The following is a 21,718-nucleotide window of genomic DNA, read 5'->3' as shown; positions in this document are numbered from 1 at the left end:
TGAGGATAATATAATCATTCTACAAATGGACCCTCCAAATTGGGGCTACAAGGACAGGCTTGAGACTTTAAACCTCAAGAAAAGAGCAATGCCCTAAAGTCTGACCACAAAATTAAAAAAAAGAAAAAAAAAGGATACCCTCATGAGGAATTGTGCAAACTCCCTTTCTTTAGCCACAAGAAAATGAAGAAAAAGGTTGAAAAAGACAGAGAGAAATTTATATTATAGCCTTATGACAACAGCAATATATAAATTATCTACTAAAAAAATACATCTGGCTTTTGCCATACTTCAACAGTCTATGCGTACAAAGGAATAGAGATGGAGATGTGAAGGCATGTCTTCCCACCTTTCCCCCACAAGTAGGGGTTCATATGATCATAAATCAAGTTCCAGCTATGACTATACATTTTTTTGTAGTATATAATAAATAAGTAGCAGTGCAGCCATTTGCTTAGACCCTCTGTCTCAATCACACTCTGCAAGCTAAGCATGAAAATGAGCTGTTATCATTATAACATGGGGGTGTTTTTTTTTTTTTTTAATTTAATAAAACTGTTCTAACCCAGAAAAAAAAAAGAAAAAGAAAATCATTACATAAGTCAAGTAAACCATTATTGATCACTTGCATTCAAATTTTTTTCCCTTATGTGGCCCAAAATTAGTGATTTTACGTGTTTATTGGAACAGATCCACCAGTACCTTTCACTATTTGTTAGATGCCCAATTGGAAAGAAGGGAAAAAAATAAGAAGAAAACTACAAAAAAATAATGGTCCCATTCATGGTATAAACCCAGATGGAAAAAGAGGGCAAAGACTAAAGGCTGGGGCTCAAATCACTTGCAAGGAAAGGAAAGAAGAATAGTAGTTGTAAAGATATCCCCATTAATTGAGGGTCTGGGTGGGTAAAAAGAGGTAAACACCATGATTTTGTCTATGCCATGATAAAATAAGAACAAACCAAATTGGCAAACCCTCTATTGACACTTGTCTCCACAAGGGGTTTCCCTTCGATTGCGGGTCAGCCCTATGAATACAACAAAATATTCAGATAAGTAAAGTCTTGTATTATATAAGCTATGGGTGGAGTATACTGTTTTGTGGTCATTAAATTTTGAAGGGACACTTGTAACTTGTAGGATCTTCAAAGCTATTCTTTCATTCCCCCCTTTGTTTTTTTGATGGGGGTGGGGGAATGGATTTCAATGGTACAACAAAAATAGTGAATTGTCATCTGTCACTCCTGATTAATGATTATTGAAGGAAAGTATTATTATGTACTCCAAATTATCCCCCAAATTCAGTGTGATGACTTAGATTTGAGTTGAAGCGACTCTTTAAATGATTAAAAGATTTTTCAGAAGGGTAAAAAGAATGTCGCAATGTGTTCAAAAGAGTCAAAATAAAGAGAGAAGTGTGAATGGGGTTTGAAGACTTTTATCAATTTTCTAATCTGTTGAATTTGTGGCAGTGATGAATGAAGAGACTCTGTGTAGCAGAGGGAAACGTTGTCTTTTATCTCAGACCCGTATGATTGCTACTCATGCCCTCAAGCGTGCAAGATCACTACTCATCATGCACATGTAGGATACTGCATACCCACCTCTTTATATTATTATTATGAACTCTTAACGAAGTGGCATAAAACAATGACCCAGTAGCATAATGATTTTACCTTTCTACAGCTCACAGATTGCAGGCTTTTCTGATTCAAACAGAAAGCCTAAAAGCCTAAAACCCCAACACCATTTCACATTTTTAAGCTTTGGGGGGTTGAAAATTTCATTGATTCCCAACAACCGCATCATAAAGAGGCCTTGAAAAACGAATACAAAAACCCTACCACCCCCCTTCTTTATCTCTCTTTCCATTTTACTTCCTCCAATCCATTGTCTGGTAGAAAGGTGGAGTACTAAAGGCACTGCTCAAAGCAATAATTACAGAGTGGGGGCAGTAAATTTTGTGAATTGACGTTTGCTTTTGTGTACCAAACCCCATCTCTGTTTTCTAGTATTGAGTGTTGAATGGACCCTTTTCTCAGTATTATGAGCCAAAGCTGACGGGCTGACAGCTGATCCTTTTCTTCTTGGGGGATGGCTTAACAGTGATATTTCTTGTGATTTCCACCACTGGCAAGATGCCACTTGGTGATGACACCATGGGCTGGAAAGGGCTCTTAGTAAATGAAATCTAGTGGAATGTCAGTCATTGCAGGCCCATGGATAAACAGAACAAGAAAAAATTTAATGGCGCTGGTGGGAAAATTTTTGGAAGAAAATGACTTCGTCTTTAAACTAGGAAAAATCCAACAAAGAGAAATATCCAATACTGGGAAAAAGAAGGGTGTATGTACAGTGGATAGGAAAAAGAAAGAAAGGGTGACAAAATTTTCCGGCATTCTGTAAATTTTCCTTTTGTACAAATAGAAAATAAATTGGGTCCCGGTTCACTCCCCCCGCCGGTAAACTATGCTAGAGTTGGATTTCACGGCCATTTTTGTCAGCAGCTCAGTGCCTCGTACTTAACCGGAATTGGACGATTGAACCCAGCTTGTGACAGTAGATTTCCAACTACAGCAAGGTCTCTGCAGAACACACCTTGAAAAACTGATGCAGTTGAAGTTTGCTGTTGGGGCGCCGCTGTGGCTTGGTTTTCGAGTTCTGATTCCTTCTTGGGTTGTTCTTGGGTCTGTTGGGCTTGTATAGCCGTCGCTTGTAGAGCTGCTGCTGCCTTTTTCCTTTGTTTCTCCGCTGCTTCTTCGTCCATGATTGTGGCCATTACGCTTGAATACCCCTTCTGCAGCAATCTGTAGAGCAACAAAGCAGACATCTTGGCCCTGTCCTTGACTGAATCCAGATCACGATCATCCGCAAAATCGCACCTCTCCACAAAGTTTGTAGCTTTATCAGGCTTGTGCCTTAGACAAAGCAGCAAATGGGCTCTCTCCAATTCAGACCTCGAACACCCACGTCTCAGCCCAATCAAAGCGTAGTAATCAACGTTCCCAGTCTCCCCAGAAACAACCCTCTGTTTCAGCTCCTGAATTTTCGTGGACAATGCGCAAAGCTTTCCTGGAATCTCCCTATACTGCACATTGTGTCTCTTCCAAGCAGGCCCTGGAAGCTTTCGATCCCGCAAAATCGAATTGTACAGAAGCTTCAGGTGCTCCAGATCGTGAAGACAATCAGGTAAGCATCTGATCGATTCAAGAAGAGAAGCTCTGGTGCTGAGAGCCTGAATACAAGTCGGGTCCAGAGCCAAAGTTCGATTACAATCAGCTATAGACTCTGCAATTCGACCCGCCGATCGATAGGCGGTGGCTCGGTGCATGAAGCATTCGGAAAGGAACCCTTGTGGGGCGCCGCGGCGACCATCAAGGATCTTTGAGAAGTGGCGGATGGCCTCGGAGTAGAGGCCAGCGTCGAGGGCAGCCAGAGCGGCTGTCTTGCGGCGGAGGAGGAGCTTAATGTGGCTGAGAAGCTGTGTGATGCTCTCGAACTCTGTTCTGGGCGGCGTCGCTGGGGCGTTGTTGGTGGTTATGTCGTTGGTGATCGGAAAATTGGACAATGAGAAGCTGTCGTCCGACCAGCATATGCTCTCTCGCCGGAGCGCGGCCATGGCAAGGCGTTTTCCGGTCTGGAGAAGAACCATGGCGTCCTCCATTAGGCCAAGGTGGCAACAAGCTTGGCCAAGAACCAAGTACCTGGAATAGGAGAAGGACCGAGTCAATTCAATCGAATTGGATGATTCGACCCACTGAACTCGGGTCCGAGTCAACCACATCTACAGGACTAAATTACGAAAAGACCCTTCAACCTTCGAATAATGATCCAAGTTAAATCAAAGTTTTGGGAAAAGCCCGCCTGGCGAGTAAATTGCTCCAAAAATCATCGTTTTTGGGAGTAGAATTTGATGCTTCCGCTTTTATTGATCGGAATTTTGGGGTCAAAACTCGCAAGTGGCCATTCCATTAAGACTGGCGGTGGCTTTGAAAGCAAAAACATGTTTTCATTTGAAAAATAAAAGAACCCAAAAATAGTTTTGGAAACAACCAGACATCAATGGAACAGAGACGACGAAAATTACCTCCATTGCCCTTCTTTTTCGCAGTTTTTACAGAGCCCGGCCATGACCTTCTTCTTCAGGTCCGAAACCGAAAAGCACTTGAAAGATGGGTCACGAATCGGTGAGTCGGAGGATGAGTTGTTGGAAGAGGACAGAAGCTTGACTCGCTCCCTGGAGAGCTGCTGAGACGAGTTGTCGGAGGAAGAATCATCGGACACCATTTTGAGACTGGGAATGTAGTCCTGAAGCATATCCGCGACGTCCTTGAATCGCCGGAGATAGAGAAGAGACCGAGCTTTGAGCTCCAGAGCCACTTCGAAGCGTGGCGACAAACCCAGAGCCGCGTCCAGGAGATTGAGAGCTGATGCGATCTCGCTCTGTTCTTGAGTCGCGATCAGGCATCGAGCGTCTTTCACGTACTTGTCCACGATCTGAATAAATGCAACATTGGAACAGAACCCATTTACTCATCCACAAAACACACTGAAACCGAATCAAAACTATAAAAATATCAAGCACCCAGTACAGCATAAATCAAAGAGGAAAAAGCCCAAAAATCTTAAGCAAGAAAAACAAGGAAAACGATGAGAAAAGGAATGGGGATGGGGTGTGCATGGAGATGAAGATGAAATCAAGATGAGACCTTTTTGTTCCTGAGCCACCAGTGCTTCTTTTCCCCACCGGCAACAGATGGAGAAGTAGCCATAGTTTCAGCCCAAGGATCAAGTAGCAAGCATCAACTACTCCTTCAAATTCATTGGCATTCGCATTCACATTTTGGAGTCCATGGAAGGAGAGAGAAGAGCATTATAGAAGAGAGAAAAGAGGAATGGAGAGAGATTTAAACAAAAACCCTAGAAGAGATGCCAGCTTTGACCTCAGGGAAAGCTTTGATCCTTCAACTTCATCGCTGGCATCACCACATATTCTCTCTCACAATTCTCTCTCTTGTCTCACAAGCTTCGTGGCCTGAGATTGGCCTATGGGGACTCTGACTCTACCCTCCAAATTAAAGGAAAAAAACAAGGGCCTCTCCTTTGACCGGGTCAGCCGGTTGTATGTGCCCTTAATACCGGCTGTTGACGGTCAGCCTTCACGGGTTCTTGGGTTTAACCACCGGAGAAAAGATAAGACAGCCAGCAAATTGCCCCAGACGAAAGTAAAGTCTCTGTAAGAAACCTTCCCTCTTATTTATTTCTCTTTTCCAATTCCACCCTTTTTGCCCTTTTTTAAAAACAAAATTTATTTTTCAAAATAAAATAATATTTATTAAAGTTGTACTTAAAAAAAAAACCTATTTTTAAAAAATATTTCTTAAAATAACCCATAAATGTCAACATAGGAGAGAGAGGGTAGAATGGTGATTCCAAGAAGATGAGGGATAATATAGTAAAATGAAAAATATATATATATAAATACGTGAATATATAAAAATGGAAATGGGAAAGTGACCTTCTCTCGTAAGGCACAAGAATCATGCTTTTTCTTTTTTGCCTTTGCTTTTGATTTCACCCACATTGATTAATGAATGCACATGTATGTAGATAGATGGCCAGATGGGTTTGTCTTAAAGGCTCTCTAACTTCCCTATCCCCTCCCTCAGCCCCCAGGCCCCGCACCAACAAAGGGCCACATTCCCTTATTTTATCAGGACACCCACCCCCTACAATCCTGTGCCAAGTCACTAAATGCATCTAGCCTGTCTCCACGTGGCAGCTGGAGGGGTTGGGTCCCACAATTTTTAGGGTGTCCAGATCAGCCAGAGTATTTGGACAGTGACCCTGTGTGCTGTTTTGGACCACTACATGTTAAGTGTGTACTATTATATGACCAATGATTTAGGTGTTGCCTTCTCCTCATCCTCTTCCCTTCCTTCCCCTCATTGCATGCCACCACATTTTCGGATTATCTTTCCATCTGCTCCACTCCTTTCCATTTCCTTTTCTTCTTTTTCCTAAGTGCTTATAATTATTATTTAATTAAAACCTTTTTTTTAATACAAAATCAACTGGACTGCCCTGCTTCTACTGTGTTTTCTTATTGCTAAAAGCACATGCAAAAAGATTTGACCCATAATTTCAGTTCCATTATCATGGTATATTAAGGCCTATCTGAACAACTTCCTTAAAAGCAATTATTATCCGAAAAGACTATACCTTATCACATCTTTATACTATTAATTACCCGAACATCCACGGCATTTAAATACAAGAAGAGTTGACAAATGCGATCAACTTCAATATGTCAACAAAGCTCAATAAATTTTTTTATATGATTAATCTCTTTCAAAAAGCTTAATATAAAAGTCCTTAAAAAAACCCAATTTTGATTATATATCCCGGAACAAGTCCTTAATTATAAACTCAAAATATAATTATCTCTTAAGGCGCATCTCTTCAACTCTTGTCAAGAAGATAAAAGCACTTTGTGTAAAATTGACATGAGTTAACCCACAAGTTGACTCACAAAAATAATGAAGAAGAAGTATTAAAATGGGATAAAAGGCCCTACAAATACAAGTTTTGTTCTGGTGTCCAGTTCCAATAGGTTTGGGACCATTGGACCCCATTTCCAGGTCAGTCTCTACAAGCCTTGGCTTCTTCCAGAAAGCTGTACCTTCATCTCTTGTAACAGCGGGTAGAGGACCCTGGTCCCTGGGTATGGGGGCCAATCCATGATCGAAAGGCAAACCCATTTGCTTGGTTGGGTTCGTCAATATATGAATCCTAATCCATGGTCTCCAGGGTCCCACTCGTTTATTTTTTGATAGCCTCTTGTGAACCACCTATTAATTGAATGCCCCTTTTTTCAAAAATTTTGTTTGAAAATAATGGTTGGGGGGCACCTATATTTTATAGGGCAGGTGTCATCTGAAGCCTACAAGGCCAACTGGCCTCAAATTTCAGGGTGGGTGCCATAGCAGAGTCCTCATTGAAGGCACATTTTCAGAATAAAGGAATAGTATTTGATGTGGGAGTCTCTGTTCTTGTATGATGACACATGCTGTGTTTCACCCCCATCTTACAAATGTGACCATTTTTATTATTTTACATAAATGGACAGCAGAATTCAAAATCAATATGAGGTCCAGGACAGTGGCCTTTACTTGTAGGGCACCCCTTTGATGGAACTATAATTGGGGCTGTTTTGTTATACATTCTTTTGGATCTGCTTCTCTTTGTTGGCATTCCAAATTATTGACAATAATTATTCAGTTTGATATCCATAAGGAAGATAACACATTGATGAAACAGTTGTAACAACTAGGCTTTTTGAATTCTTTTTAATCTCACTCAACAGATGCCTTTTTAATACATAGCATCTGACTGCAAAAGTTCAAACAAGGCAAGCACAAGAAGGTAACTTTTTTTGTTTTTTTTAACAAATAAAAATTTCAATGGTAGCAAGAAACTCCATAGGGAATTGTTTGGCAAGAGGAATAGCAAACATGGAATCAAGGATCGAGTCTCGTACCATTTACAATGACTTATTTCATTTTATATTAATATATACTCATGACTTTAAAATATGTCTATACAATTAAAAATAAGTCCAATATATTTATATAGAATGTCAAAATTTTCATTTTCAGTCCGATGTGGAGCTCTGCATTTAATTTTTTTAATAAAAAAACAAATATATTTATTGAAGGGAATAATTTAAATTAGAAAAAAAAAATAAGAACTACATCATCCCCATAGTTGACAAACCATCTTTTATTCACATAATTGCACAAGCAGACTTTAATGACACAAATGTCTTACCTAAGGTTGTACAGATACAAATAACCTTATAGTCAAACGATTCTATATTCTCCTTTATCTTGTCCCAATTCAGTGATGAGTAAATGGATGGATTATGATTTAATCCAACTTCAATAATTACACTTTTAGGGCTATTGCCCCCGCAATTTAATCAGACCAAAATTAAAAGCCTTAATCGTAATTATGCCAATGGGTTGGTGACAGGTTGGACGAAAGCAAAAAGGGGGGGTCATGTGCCCTACGGCTACAGGCCAGGGTGGCCAGTACTCATAACAAGATCCTTATTTAAAGGGAATTAACATGATGGGGATCAGACTCAATAATTATAATGTCTAAAACAGAATTAAGAATGAGATTAATAGCAGACGCTCCCATTCTCTAGACATGTTTGTATGAGAGGAAGCATTGCCCTAAAGATTCTCTTATCAAAAACCAAGTCAGATAAGGTTGTTTTCTTCAAATGTAGGCTCTGTTTGTGGGCGTAACACATGGATTATTATAATCTGGTTTTGGCCAATTTAATTATATTTCCAAGATCACTCCTTTTCTCAGTTTAAAGCCTCTGTCACTCTTCTGCGGCTCACGTGCCTAGTGGATGGAATTTCACGTGGGGTACTCACCCATGTGCACCACACAAACTCAATTTCCCAACACTCCCCACCCTTTTTTTTTTCTCCTAGTCTCATAATTCACCTAATTTAAGGTCATGATTTTTCTAACCACTTGGAAAATTTTATTTAAAAATATAGTTTTAGGGATTAGTATGATTATAATTGAACTTTATAATGCAACATATTTGGGGTCTTGTCGTGTCATTATTAAATTTGTACAAAATTAAGGGTAAATTGTGAAAAAAAAACCACAAATTTATTTTAAATATTTGATTAATTTAGTTTTAAACATATTGTGAGGGTGAAAGCTTTATGAAATTTGAGAGATTTGTTTTTTTTTCAAATAAATATATAAGTAATTATTTTGTTGGGTGGTTTAAGGTTTGTTTAACAATCGTTTTTTAGAATCGTTTTTTGTTTTTCAAAACAAAAAATTAGGAAAATAATTTTTTTTATTTTTTTTTTGAAGAATAGAAAACAAATGTTTTCATATCATATCTTTTAGTTGTTTGATTTTGTTTTTTTAATGATTATTTTAAAAAGTAATTATGCAAACATCTAAAATGATTTAAAATAAAATACTAGACACAAAAATTATTTTTAAAATATTAAAATCAGGTTAATAATATTTTAAGTTTTCAAACAAAACAAAAATTTAGAGCACAATTTTCAAAAACTGTTTACAAAAATAATTATCAAGCAAAGAGGGTTTGGTTTAGAATATTTTTCCTAGAGTTTTCATATATTGATTATGTGTTTTTTTCTTCAACAAATTTTGAAAGTTCAGTGGAACACATTTACCATGCAATCATATTTAGTATTATTTACCAAACCTCTTTTTTTTCCCTTTTTCTGACCAAGAAGGAAAGGCATTCCTTGAAAGCTCATATGGAATGGACTCAGTCAAGCCATGTTCTAAGCCTGGTACTGTGGTACACTTTTATGTGGACACTCTCAGAGAATCAACAGTTGGCCTGTTTGGGGTATGGGATACATGAAGTGACCAATTTTGTATAAATCAAAATAATATTATGTGGTTTCAATGCTTTAGGATAAAGTTTGGGAGGTTTGAAAAAAACCCTATTGTCAGTTTATTGTTTAGAATCAGAAAAATCCAATTCTCCATCTTTGTCATTGAAAATGTAGGAAAAAAATTAATATCATTCAATAAAAATATGATATGACTACGACATAAAGAATAAGATTAAAGTACAAAATAATAAATGTAAAATTATAAAACTTAAATATCGATATGATGCGAAGTTATTAGTTCAATTTTTTGATATTGTAACTTAGCCTCAAAATTTTGACAAATTTTGATAATTAGGCTTATCATATAGTCATGATTTATGATTGATTTGGATATTATATCTGATGGGTTTTGTTGGACCTCACAACTAAAAATAACTTCTAACCCAAACAGTGAATTGGGCAAAGTTTTGAAGATTAAAAAGGTGCAGATTTTTAATCGTTATTTTATTAACCAACTTTATTTTTTTAGAGATTAGTGTGATTGAAGGGAATTTATTCTCCAATCCCACCACAGAACTTGATTTAAAGCTACAAGAGATGAAAAGGGTAAGCAGGAAAAAGGCGATATAATAATTGGGAAGATGTGGAAAAAGGGGGGTACGTTGGATAGAGTTTAGGGCGAGCCATGGGACACCAGAGAGGTCCTAGTTGTTGGAATCTTCTTGAGCCCCATCCCCCACCACCCCTGAGGCAGCCTTTTTAAAGCTTCTCCTTTTCAAGACTCTCTGTTTCTCTCTGGTTCATGCATTCCTTTTCTCTTTAATGCATGGCTAGCAAGAGAAAGGAAACAATTTTCTGCCAACTGTTTTGGCCAGAAGTTAATGCTTGGAGATTGAAAAAAAATTAAGTTTTTCAAAGATGAGTTAAGGGGTGTTCGCCTTTTTGGTGGCATAGTACCATCCAAACAAGTGGATCTGGACCACGTTGAAGCATGGAAGCGGGGGATATGAAGATATGAATGCAACAGTATTCTCACTTAGAAGCGCGCAGCAAATTACAATAAAAGGTGTAAATGCCAGAATCCTCGATTTCTCTCTCTAATAACCGAATGAGCTGGGCCTCAAAACCCCATTAAATGCCTAGTTTGAAGTTTGAACAACCAGCCACACATGTTCCGTCTTCACAGCATTCTTTCAGCTTGTGGGCTGTTCTCAAATGTTCCCATTCCATCATTATTAGGGACTACTCACTCATTATTTATGTGTTAAGTAGATGAAGCACTTGAATATGCTTTAGGCTTGAGGGTGGTAGACCTATAGCTTTGGTGATGGTCTTTCATCAAACAAGAGAAAAAAATCAGGACTTGATCACTCCTAGAGCTGCTGCTTGAAGAGAAACCAAATGCTTGGTATCACCAATATGAAGACCATGTTGACCCATGGGAATTCTTCGAATTCCGGATCTGTCCACGACACTCAGGTACTTACACACATGAATATTGATCTGGACCCTTTGCTGGGTCCTGGCTGCTACATGAACTTTCTCAAATGCGACCAACTGCTTGTGGGGAGCCCAGTGCCCCGCCGGTGGCTTGGAGAAGACTAGCAGTGTGTGTGAGCCGTCCTTATTACCGACGTTTTTCACGTCCAGGTGGAGGGCTATTGAGAGCCTGTTGCATTTTGCGTGGGTGACCCTGATTGCCTTGCCTGAAACTGTGGTGTTGTGGTGGCCATGGAGGGGGATGGCCACCGCTGTTGGGGCTTGGGCTATGGTGTGTACAAAGTTTGTGTAACTCAGACCGTGCCCGAACGGGTACACCACCGGGCCCTTGTAGAATCGGTAGGTCCTTCCAGGGTAGGCCTTTGATGGGATTGCGCGCATGGCCATGGTTGTCATGGGCACTTTGGAAAGGTATTCCTGGGGATACCATGTCATAGGTAGCTTCCCTCCTGAGCCACACGTGACATGCTCATTCACGTCATTCTATCTAATTTTTTTCATGCAATTAAGAGTATTAATTTATATGCTTACCTGGATTGGCGACTCCAAAAAGGATATCGGCTATGGCTGCTCCTCCAGCTTGGCCCGGGTATCCGGTCCATACAATGGCAGCAATTCGCGGGTCTTTCTTGGCGAAAGACACATCCACAGGCCCACCACTCATCAAGACCAACACTGTTGGGCCCCTGGAGGCCTTGGCAACCTTAGATACAAGTTCCTGTTGGCGCCCAGGCAAAAGTAGGTCGGCACGGTCTTTAGCTTCTGCCTCAATGGACTGGTCCAGGCCCATCACCAACACCGTTGCATCCGCCTGACTGGCAGCATCGATCGCTCCGGCAAATAACTGGTCCTCCGAGCACGCCACGTCCGCACAACCCTTCTGGTGAATTGTTCTCGAATATCTTCCTATGCCTTGTAAGGGAGTCGTGTACTCGCATGGAATACCTAGTTGCCAACCAAAATCAGAATTCGAATCATCAATAATGGATTTTTCGATATATAAATGATTCATGAGCTTATAAAGACTATGTGATGGTCATTTGTGAGCAGTTCAACTGAATAGTTGCACTTACCCGCATAGTTCCCGATCATAGTAACGTTAGCATCGGAATTGGGCCCAATAACGGCAATGGATCTATGACGCCGAGTGGACAGAGGCAGTGAATGCCCATGATTTTTGAGAAGGACGATGCCTTGCCTGGCTGCTTCGAGGGCCAGCTCTTGGTGGGCCGGGCTGCACACATCTTTTGGGCCCAGGTCGCCAAATGGCTGGGCAGAGGGCTCCCCATCGAACATGCCTAGCCGCATTTGGACGGTGACCGTGTTAACCAAGGCGCTGTCAACATCAGCCTCGCTCACCAACCCTTTTTTGATGGCGTCCTGTGTGTGGATAGCTAGAAAAGGCCCACAATCCAAATCCAACCCTGCAAAATGTTACCCAAAAAACATCACATTACTGCTAGAGGCCCATACTAGGATAGGTTGAGGCCCAGGGGATAGTTTTGAGCTGGTCTTGTTTTAAACCCTTAGGCCCAAACCCCTTGCTCCTACTACTGCAGGCTGAAAATGATACTGTGCCTCATAAAACTATATCTCTCTCCATCATTACCTGCTGTCTAACCATAAAAGTGGAATTTTGTATTTAACAAATAGGTGTAAATAAAGAAAGGCATAAACCTGCTTTAATGGCATCAGCAGCTGCTTCTTCTGGGGTATTTGTATAGTGTTGGTTATCATAAAAAACTCCCACGGAGTCACAATCAGAGACAACATACCTGTGCTCTCACCCCCACAAACAAAAATGAATCAAGGGTTAGCCATTTATAGTATGATGGAAGAAGTAAGAAATGGGATAGAAATAGAAAGAGACCCATTGAGGTGCCATTGTTTGCGAACGGTGTTGCGGAGGAGATTGGGATCAGCACAAGTGGGGACTCCATTCACTTGATTGTAAGAGCACATCACGCTCGCCACTTTCCCTTCCACTACACAGCTTCTGAACGGCACGTCGAATGTGTCCTCCATCTCCTGCTTGCTCACCTGTCACAATGAATAAAAATAACAATAAATAAAAGCTCTCAATGTTTCTACTCTTCTAGATTTGGATTAAAGAAATGGTCCCTTTACTGACTTCAATACAAGCTGACAAGGGAAAAGATTTTTGTTAAGATTTAAAGTCATCATCACCTGCGCCCCATTTTATGCTCATACTATTTTAAGCACAGTCGTTTTTCAATTCATATATCATATGCATTATGTTTGTATCCATTTGGATACATGGCACTCTTTAAATAGTGGGCCCCGGGCCCAAAATTAATGCTGACATGGCCTTAATGAACCGAGAAAGATTTCACGGGCCGGGCCGAAGGCCCACATCTCAGCACCATAAAAATCTTAATTCAGATTCACTTCGCTACGTCATACTGATCAACAGTCAGAAACCAACGATCAGATTCACGTGCACTGTATCACAATACTCCACAGCAGCATTGAATAACTTACCCGGGCATCGAAGTGGAACCGATCCACGCCGTTCCAGTTATCGAGGTCGTAGGCTGTGAAATGCTTGCAACACGCCGCCACCTTCAACCGGTCACCGGCGTTTCCCTGTAGCCCTCTGACGTATCTGGCGGCGTATTTACCCGCTAGGACGGGGTCTTCACCAGGAGTCTCCTGTCCACGTCCCCACCTTGGGTCTCTGAATATGTTCACATTCGGGCTCCAGAAAGTGAGCCCAGCCGCTCCACCGTTGTACATGGCTCTCGCTTCGTCTGACACAACCTGAGCACTACCAGCGTATTTTAGTCCGAGCCCCGTGCTAAAATGCACCCATGTGGCTTTCATTTAAAAATAACCTCTTTAACCAAACAAATGTGGATTTGGCCCTCTTTTGAATCCTTAGTTCAAAATGGCCTCTTTCTCTCCCATCGGCATCTTTTATTATTATTATTTTTTTAAAAGTTATTTAAAAAAAATAAAAATTGAAGATGGAGGTGTGTATTTGGGTGGGGGCAACCGTGGGCATCGTCAACAGGGATGGCATGACATTGCTGGCTGACAATGAGTAGCAGCCGGAGTTGGAGGAAAGGAAAAATGGGTATGATGGGTAGGATGGAGAGAGAGAGAGGAGAAATAGGAAAAGAAGGAAACAAACGAAGGAGAAATAGTTGAAGTCGACTGAAGAAGGGGGAACGGAGTGGCCAACAGCAACGTCGCCAGGATAGGTCCATGGTGATGGGTGTGCACGTGGAAGAGAAATGAAGGAAAAAATGTATTTTTAATTTGAAAAAAAAAAGAGGCTAGTTTGAACAATTGTTTTAACACAGGCATTTTTTGTTTAAAAGCTACTTTGACCCAAAAAAATTTATTGTGCTAATAAAGTCCTTACGGGGAAATTAAGGAATCTAAGAATCCAGTCTCCCAGTTCAATTTGCTGCCCACTCATTGGTTATGATATGGGCATGGGAATAAAAATTGAACTTTTCCCAAATAATTCTCCACTACTAATACAAAATTTACATTTTGATGGCACTTTTTTATTGGGGGATAGCAAAATTAAAAAATACTATCATTTCTTTTCATTAAAATATTCAAGGGTATATGACGTCATATAAAATACTAATTGAGCATATTCATGCGAGTGTACAGTAAAGTCTGAGAAGGAAACTGACCTGTCCAATGGCTTCCCACAAGGAAGAATTGAAAGAAGCAGCAGTGGTGATGACCTGAGGGAAGCTAGTGGCTCCGGGGAAGTCTCCACTAAACTTAGTGCCAGGCCCAACATTGGAGACCCCATGAAGAGCCTCCGACCACCACTCGTACCCCTTTATTCCCAGCCTTGGCACCCCTGCGGCATTGTTCACCAGCAGCCTCACCTTCTCCTCCAACGTCAACCTTCCAATCAGGTCCTTCACTCTCTCTCCTATCCCGATACTTTTCCGGCAAAATGGAAACCCCGCATTTGCGCCATCTTTCGGGTCGCACGCAAACGGGTCGCGTGCTTCGCCGGAGACGACGGCTAGAATGACAAGGAAAATGAGCAAAGATGAGGAGGAGGGGGTGGTGGTGGAACCCATTTGTGGCGGACTCTTGTAAGGCAAGGAAGGTGGGGGGATGAAGTATGCTAATATATAGTGGGTTAGGGGAGGCTTATCAATCAAAGAATTGGTGTGATGATGCAACAACCTCTGTTGATTGCGTGTACATGTTGTTATTTAACTCTTTGAAGAATTAAAGATTTCATTTTTTTTTTTTTGTGATTGAAATTGAAAACATTAATGATGTGGGTATACTGTATAGTGTTTGTTGAAAAGGAAAAAAAAATACAAAAGAGTTATGAGTTCAATTTATATATATGTATATGTATACGTGTAGGTTGATTAGTTATATTGATTGAGACTTAAGCATGGGTAGAAAATACAGGCTTTTTGTCTGATAGTAGTTGGATTCCACCCACCTATAAGCGGAAGTCTATGAAAGAAGATAATCCCAATGTTGCATTGAATTCCTTGTTCAAGTCATTACACAACAAAGAAAAGAGCCAATTGTTTGTAGCATGCTTAGTGTGTAAATCTGCATAATTCTACAAAGAATTGAATAGAATAATCGAATGAGGTAATGTGACAAAATTACTTCAGTGAACACCATTCATTTAGAGGATATCAAACTTTTCAAAGCATCAGAGAACCCAAATGGGGAGACCCAAAAGCTTGTTGTGTACTCAAGAACAAGAACCCATAATTTTCCTTTGGTGTCACAATAAAATTTCACGGGTGGCTGCCGATTTCAGATGAATGCAAATGCCCCTAGCTGTCACCAAATTTGCAGAAATACTTGGACATACCTTGGCTTGAAAGAGAAGTCAGATGCTCAGAGCCCACTTGAATCCATGTTGCAGTAAGGTGAAATGATAGATGATTGCATACTTTAATGAAATCAATAAAACATCATTGATACGAGGGTAAACTACATAGGTACCCTTATTGGGTCATGGGTCATGGGTCATGGGCCATGGCCAACCAAATGAATCTATTGGTCTGCAAACATACTAAGGTAGACGAGGAAATCTCAGTTGTTTCCGAGTAAAATGCAAGTTTTGTCCACTTACTAATTGTGGTTAGCAAGGTGATGAGCATCCACATGTTTGCTTTATTTGTAAGTTTTGGTAAATCCTAAACATGGTTCATGTAAATCTTGGGTCATGTGTTAGAACTTTAAAGTTCATGGTAAAATTTTCAAATCAAAACCTAATGGACTTTTAACATGAGACATGATGATGCTTCCTGCTTCCGATCAGAGGTAGTTGTAATTCAGTGCTAATCTTATTTCAAAAAGCAACATAAATGAAATATTTAAACATGTTTTCTGACTTATTACCTGGTGTTCTTGGCATCCTAGTTCAGGGTGTTAGAGATACAAACCTTTTAAATCCTTCTAAAGGGCCCCCTTGATTTTGAGTTTTCTATTAGGACTGATTTCACTTGTGGGGAAGTTGGGATCAGAGGTTTGAGAAGAAGTATATAGTTGGGTGGATGTTAATTTTGAAGAAATAATATGGGCTTTAAGTTGGAGCTTCAATATTATAATGTGAAAGTGGTATGATGGTTGGGCAATGGGTGAGGGAAAAAGCAGCCACCCACTTGGGCGGAGTCTGTTAAGTATTAAAAGCTAGGTTTGGTTTTCTTGGGAATGTGCCCATAATGCAGCAGCTGTTTGTCTAGTTTTCTCTCACTTTTCCTTTTCATTTCTCTTATCCTCTGTCTTTCCTTGGTGGCAGCTCTTTTTCTCAAAGGCCTTTTTTTTTTTTGGGGTTCCATTTTTGCTTCCCCCAATGGCACATTGATTTGAACCAATCTACTCCTAACAACTCTAAAATTAGAATATCTTTGGTCTCTGAAGAAACAATAATTAACTAAAGAACCTCAACTTTGTTAAATAACTAACAGCTGTAGTTTGAAACAGCAATGAGGATGGACTAATTCAAAACGAAGTAAAAGAATCCCATTTGAGAGGAATCAATAAATAAGGAAGTAAAATAGTTTCAATCAAATGTCATAAAAATTAGACTTGTAAGCTAGGAAGTATGAACATGTTGTATGGTGTTGTGTGAGGGTTTTGAATTTTATATGTTTGTTGAACTATTTTCCATCCTTATCCCTCATCCTAAAGAGCCCCCACTTATAAAGCATTAGGTGGGCTTTGTTGGATTGCCTACATTTTCATCAAGAAAATGGTTAGTTTCATTACCATTTTCCTAACTACCTTTAAAAATCCCACCAAAATGAAGCTCCTTGAACCAACTGACTTTGACAGTGTCTCCAACCCCCTTCTTTAAGCCATACATGAGTCAGAATCCCATGTGGCACAAATGGGTCCCATGTAAAACAGCTCAGCACATCATTTTCTCAAAGGCAATTTGCTCTCTTTCAAAGGAAAAAAGGACCAGGGCATTATGCCCATGCACCCACCTGTTCTACAATAATGATAATTAGGTCACTGTAGTGTAGTTTAGTGAACATGGCTAACTGAGAATTTGAGAGAGGTGCTTGCTGGTGGATTGTGACCATGATTATGATGGGGATGACCCTTTGTTGACAAGCTAATAATGAATGTTAGGCTGGAGATGACACCAAAAATACCCCATGGAATCATGGAAAGAGAGGACCATTTTGATACCCCATTTGAGATTTATCTATAAACATACTCTTATGTCATGTTGATTTGATACACATTCTCAATCTCAATCATTTCTTTCTTTCTTTTTTCTTCATTAGAGGGGCCACAGAATCTCAATTATGCATGTCTTCTTGTGAGCCTCCCTTGGTGAATTATGTGAAGCAAAAGGATACATATGCCTACAAGTAACATGGAGATATGGGAGGGTATTGATCGTACATATGAGTTAATGCACTCCAGACATAAGGAGATGGCCTTTACAACAAACTGAATTCAATTTTCCCTTATCCTTTGGCTTTCTCCTACTCCTTTGGAGCTCTTAAAGAATTCAGTTATGTGTTTACATATGCAGAGCAACTTGGTACTCATTCCTACATGCCTTGCGTGTATGCGTGCAAGAGACAGACCTAAGAAGGATGGTTTTGCGATCGTGTTAGCCCACTAAGAGACGAATTGTAAGTAAATGAAAGGTGATCATCAAAATGATTCCCATGTGAGTGAGAGCCCATTGAAGAGGAAGTCCTCCCCATGTATGCCATGACTCCCAATTTTCCATTTTAGGCCACTTTATTGAGTTTGAGACGGTTCAAACCATTAACCCATTTCAGAATTTGGGCTTGCTAGGCTACTGAAAACAATATGGAGTCATTCCATTTCAGGTGAATAAAGGAGGGTCTACTACCAACTGTAATCTTATATTCAAGATGGTCTTTCACCTAATCATGTATATAATTAACATCTTCAGAGCCCCAGCTATTCAGGGATCAATTCCCATGACAGGAATGTAAATCCCACATTAACTGAATTGATATGATCAAATAGAAAATATATGGAGGCCTATGACAGAATTTGTAATAATATATTGCAGGAAAATCGATAGTGTTTGAAGGGTTACCTACTTCTCCTCATGAAGAGTATGTTTCAAGCTCTCCTTATGGAAAAGTACGTTTTGATGGACTATTTTGCTTGCTCACTTAATTTAACAGAAGCACAATGGCTGCAACTGAATGCCCAAAGAACTCATTCTTACTTGTTCTTTACTCTTTACTCCAAGCTCACTTGTAAACAAAATGTACATTTATGAAACTGAGAGCATAGTTTTACCAAATGGTTCCAGCCCTTTACTGCAGATAAAGGGACAAACCACCGATTAATGAACACTACTGCAAGATGGTGAAACAGAGAATTCAAATCAATTAAGCTTATGGAGTATATACTTTCATTGATTATATGCAGTATCAGTGTTTAAAGATGAGGCTGAGGAACAAGTTCATTTTGGCTGCTGAACTTGCACCCTAGATTTACCCCACAACCCAATTGTTGTCATATGTATTAGAAGTAGCTAATTCCATGAACACACAATTCAGTTTCATTATGCAACAGGTAAACAGTGAGGGGAAGTCAGGGATGTCACCAAAATCCCCCTTCAATTGTGTTGGGGGGCAACAACGCCGCTCTTAAATCCGGGATGGGTCACCCAAATGATGTTCGAATGATCAAATGCCATAAAAGATTTGGACACCGATTGGTTTTTGGATGAAATGGCTAAAACCCGATCCAAGAACATGGTTGAACAACTTGCCATATGGTGATTAATTAAAAAACAGGGGAAATGAAAGAAGTCATATGATTCAAAAGGCCTAATGTTTCATACAAAGGAAGTATCCATTACAGTCTGCTATCATTACTCGGATTACAAATGCACATGGCAGCATAGTTTCATGCAATGGCCCACATCTTTTTTAAAATAACCAGTGAGGTACTTTCTTCTCAATCTTCTTCTCCTCGATGGTATCCAAACTAGGCTTCCACCCTTTGCCTGAAAACTGCCTGCTCAAGTACTCAGGCCGTCCCTCCAAAGCTTCCGGCAGATCAAACTCCGGCTTGCACCTCTCCTCTGGACTCTCCATCACCAAGCTTTTTTCCTTCCTATTCAACACATACCCGGGTCCATCTCCGGTGCCGGCAGGGCAAATCTTAGCGAAAAAAGGCAAAAGCCTCGAGGACGATAGAAAGGACTGGGACTGCAGAACTGAACTAGCCCTCAAAAGAACACGGCGAGCTTCCTCAGAAGACAGTGTCACTGCCCTTCCTCTCTTCATTGGAAGCATCAGATACACCTTCCCCATCTCTAGTTTCATGTCAGCAGGCAATGGAGATGGCCTTTTCCCACCACTCCCCTTCCCTGAATTCAACTCAACAACAACCTGCTGGGGGTGCTCCAACATCAGCTCGGCAACAATTACCGGCTTGATAAACTCATGAACCGAACCATCAGACAGAACAATCTTCCCGGCGGCGCTGCATGGCCGGAAAGAGACATAGTTTCCCATTTGCTTGCTGATTAAAAAAAAAAAGGAACAAACTCGAGATTATCACAAGGTAAATAGAGGAGGAAAGGGAAATATAGAAATGGCGGAACGGCAAGAGAATGTGAGTCGAGTAAAAGCAATGGGGTTGTGTTAAATTTTTATTAAGGTGGTGTTGTATGTGGGAGGCGTTTGTTAAACCGCTCCATCTTGTGATAGGTATAATGGTGGACTTGGTTATACCAATTCATATGAGATGGGGTTGTTGGATTCAATTTTTTGTTTGCTCCTACTCTTTTTGACCTTTTGAAGCTTTCTAACCAAATGGGTTTATGACAAAATCTCCATCAAACCCTCTTATATGGAACCATTCTTCAACTATAATAGACATTTATTTTTTACATTTGGCCTTGTCCTAACCATAGGATTAATTTAATCAAGTTTTAATCTTAAAAAATTTAAAATAAAATAAAATAAAAAAGAAGCAAAATTTATGATATAAATACTTATTATGTGCCTAGAAAATTAATAAATTGAGGGTTTACACTTTGACTAATTCTTGCATCAACAAAAATAATTATGGGTAATGTTGACCAAACTATGATACCACAACTGCCTTTTAATCTTAAAATAATAATAATGATAGTATAACGTAGGGGGACGGCAGTTTTAGGACAAGAATATAGATTAGGTCAAGAAACGGTTCAACTGTAAGTGTTGTGGATACGGCCTTGATTCCAGTTGAATTAGTTGCAAAGTTGCATATCCAACCTATAAGTCTGTACCCAGTGGATGGTCTGCCTAAATGGACCTGGGCCGTTAATTGGTGACCATACTAGGCCCATTTTCACTTCTTGTGGGCCTCTTGGCCCATGGCTATTGTCCCAAACTGGCAAACCAAGGTGTAGATGCTTATTCATCCATTCATACTGGCCTTCTACCTTCACAGCTTCACCTAACAGTGCTTTGTTGGGTTGGGTTTTGTGGGATTGCCGGCACACTTAAATGTGGGTTCATTTGTTGCACTTTTTTTTTTTCTTTTTTCTTTTTAAAATAAATATATATATATATAGAAAAAATATGAAGTAAAATCAAATGTAACAAAAATGAGTTAGAATTATTATATTTTTAAATCATTTAATCTTTAAAAGAAGGAAAAATAAGTGGAATGAGTTTGAAGAATGATAAAAAAATAATTTATTAATTTTAAATTTTTTTCTTTATTTATTTTTGGGTTATATTGGGTTCTTGGAATATTTGACGAAAAAAGAAAAATAAAAAAATATTAAGGAAAATAAAAAATTAATTCAAAATGAAAAAATTATTTTTGTATGTTACTTCTCAGTATTCTATATAAATATTATCTAATTTAATAAATATATGAATTTTTAGTTAATTTTAATTATATTTGATGTTTTATAAGAAAATTAAATATAAAAAAATTATCGTCCTTAGTTATATTTTTCTAATTATTTTCTTCCTCTTGTATTTTCTTTCAAAATTTTGAAGAATCAAATATTGGATTAAAGCCAAAATGTTCTTTAATTAGTTAGAAACAAAGTTATGCTAAAGCTAATGACTTTATTTAAGGCAAGAATTCCTTTGAGTTTGATGACTACTCATACATATATTTGGGTAACTTTGTTTAATGAGTTTGTAAATTAATTAAATAATTAAATAAAATTTAAAATATTTTTATAAATTAAATAAAATTATCCTTCTTAAAATGCCCTTTCCCACAAACTTCTCTTGGACCCTGTAATGTTTTGAGGCCAAGTACAAGGGAAATTTTAGAAGGTTTCAAGGAAGGATCCAAAGAAA

General features: G+C 39.3%; 3 protein-coding genes across 3 annotated transcripts; all 3 read right to left on the bottom strand.

Annotated features, from left to right (window-relative positions):
• Nucleotides 1–2,271: 2,271 nt before the first annotated feature.
• On the bottom strand, nucleotides 2,272–5,055 carry LOC117918851. Its single transcript, XM_034835791.1, has 3 exons — nucleotides 4,710–5,055; nucleotides 4,088–4,497; nucleotides 2,272–3,704 (listed from the first exon to the last, which is right to left on the bottom strand). The coding sequence occupies exons 1-3, from the start codon at nucleotides 4,770–4,772 to the stop codon at nucleotides 2,501–2,503; spliced, it is 1,677 nt and encodes a 558-aa protein (XP_034691682.1). The 5' UTR covers nucleotides 4,773–5,055; the 3' UTR covers nucleotides 2,272–2,500.
• Nucleotides 5,056–10,428: 5,373 nt separating this feature from the next.
• On the bottom strand, nucleotides 10,429–14,999 carry LOC117917526 (probable beta-D-xylosidase 2). Its single transcript, XM_034833832.1, has 7 exons — nucleotides 14,585–14,999; nucleotides 13,416–13,694; nucleotides 12,784–12,953; nucleotides 12,591–12,688; nucleotides 11,987–12,337; nucleotides 11,445–11,858; nucleotides 10,429–11,362 (listed from the first exon to the last, which is right to left on the bottom strand). The coding sequence occupies exons 1-7, from the start codon at nucleotides 14,987–14,989 to the stop codon at nucleotides 10,770–10,772; spliced, it is 2,310 nt and encodes a 769-aa protein (XP_034689723.1). The 5' UTR covers nucleotides 14,990–14,999; the 3' UTR covers nucleotides 10,429–10,769.
• A 4,331-nt stretch (nucleotides 15,000–19,330) lies between these two features.
• On the bottom strand, nucleotides 19,331–19,921 carry LOC117918211. Its single transcript, XM_034834719.1, has one exon. It carries the CDS (start codon nucleotides 19,919–19,921, stop codon nucleotides 19,331–19,333), a length of 591 nt encoding a protein of 196 aa, XP_034690610.1.
• Between the last annotated feature and the right edge of the window lie 1,797 nt (nucleotides 19,922–21,718).

This window comes from Vitis riparia, chromosome 7 (assembly GCF_004353265.1).
Source record: "Vitis riparia cultivar Riparia Gloire de Montpellier isolate 1030 chromosome 7, EGFV_Vit.rip_1.0, whole genome shotgun sequence".
In the NCBI taxonomy this organism is placed as follows: domain Eukaryota; kingdom Viridiplantae; phylum Streptophyta; class Magnoliopsida; order Vitales; family Vitaceae; genus Vitis; species Vitis riparia.
The sequence above is the reverse complement of the archived record's forward strand: the minus strand, read 5'-3'. Positions and strand labels throughout refer to the sequence as shown.

Excerpts from the sequence above, each read along its gene's own strand:
- LOC117918851 (XM_034835791.1), bottom strand. The coding sequence starts at position 4,772 with ATGGCTACTTCTCCATCTGTTGCCGGTGGGGAAAAGAAGCACTGGTGG. Across the intron at positions 4,498-4,709 it reads GGTGGCTCAGGAACAAAAAG|ATCGTGGACAAGTACGTGAA; the intron begins GTCTCATCTTGA and ends GCATTTATTCAG. Across the intron at positions 3,705-4,087 it reads GAAAAAGAAGGGCAATGGAG|GTACTTGGTTCTTGGCCAAG; the intron begins GTAATTTTCGTC and ends CTCCTATTCCAG.
- LOC117918211 (XM_034834719.1), bottom strand. The coding sequence starts at position 19,921 with ATGGGAAACTATGTCTCTTTCCGGCCATGCAGCGCCGCCGGGAAGATT.
- LOC117917526 (XM_034833832.1), bottom strand. The coding sequence starts at position 14,989 with ATGGGTTCCACCACCACCCCCTCCTCCTCATCTTTGCTCATTTTCCTT. Across the intron at positions 12,338-12,590 it reads TGCTGATGCCATTAAAGCAG|GGTTGGATTTGGATTGTGGG; the intron begins GTTTATGCCTTT and ends AACATTTTGCAG. Across the intron at positions 11,363-11,444 it reads TTTTGGAGTCGCCAATCCAG|GAGGGAAGCTACCTATGACA; the intron begins GTAAGCATATAA and ends CGTGTGGCTCAG.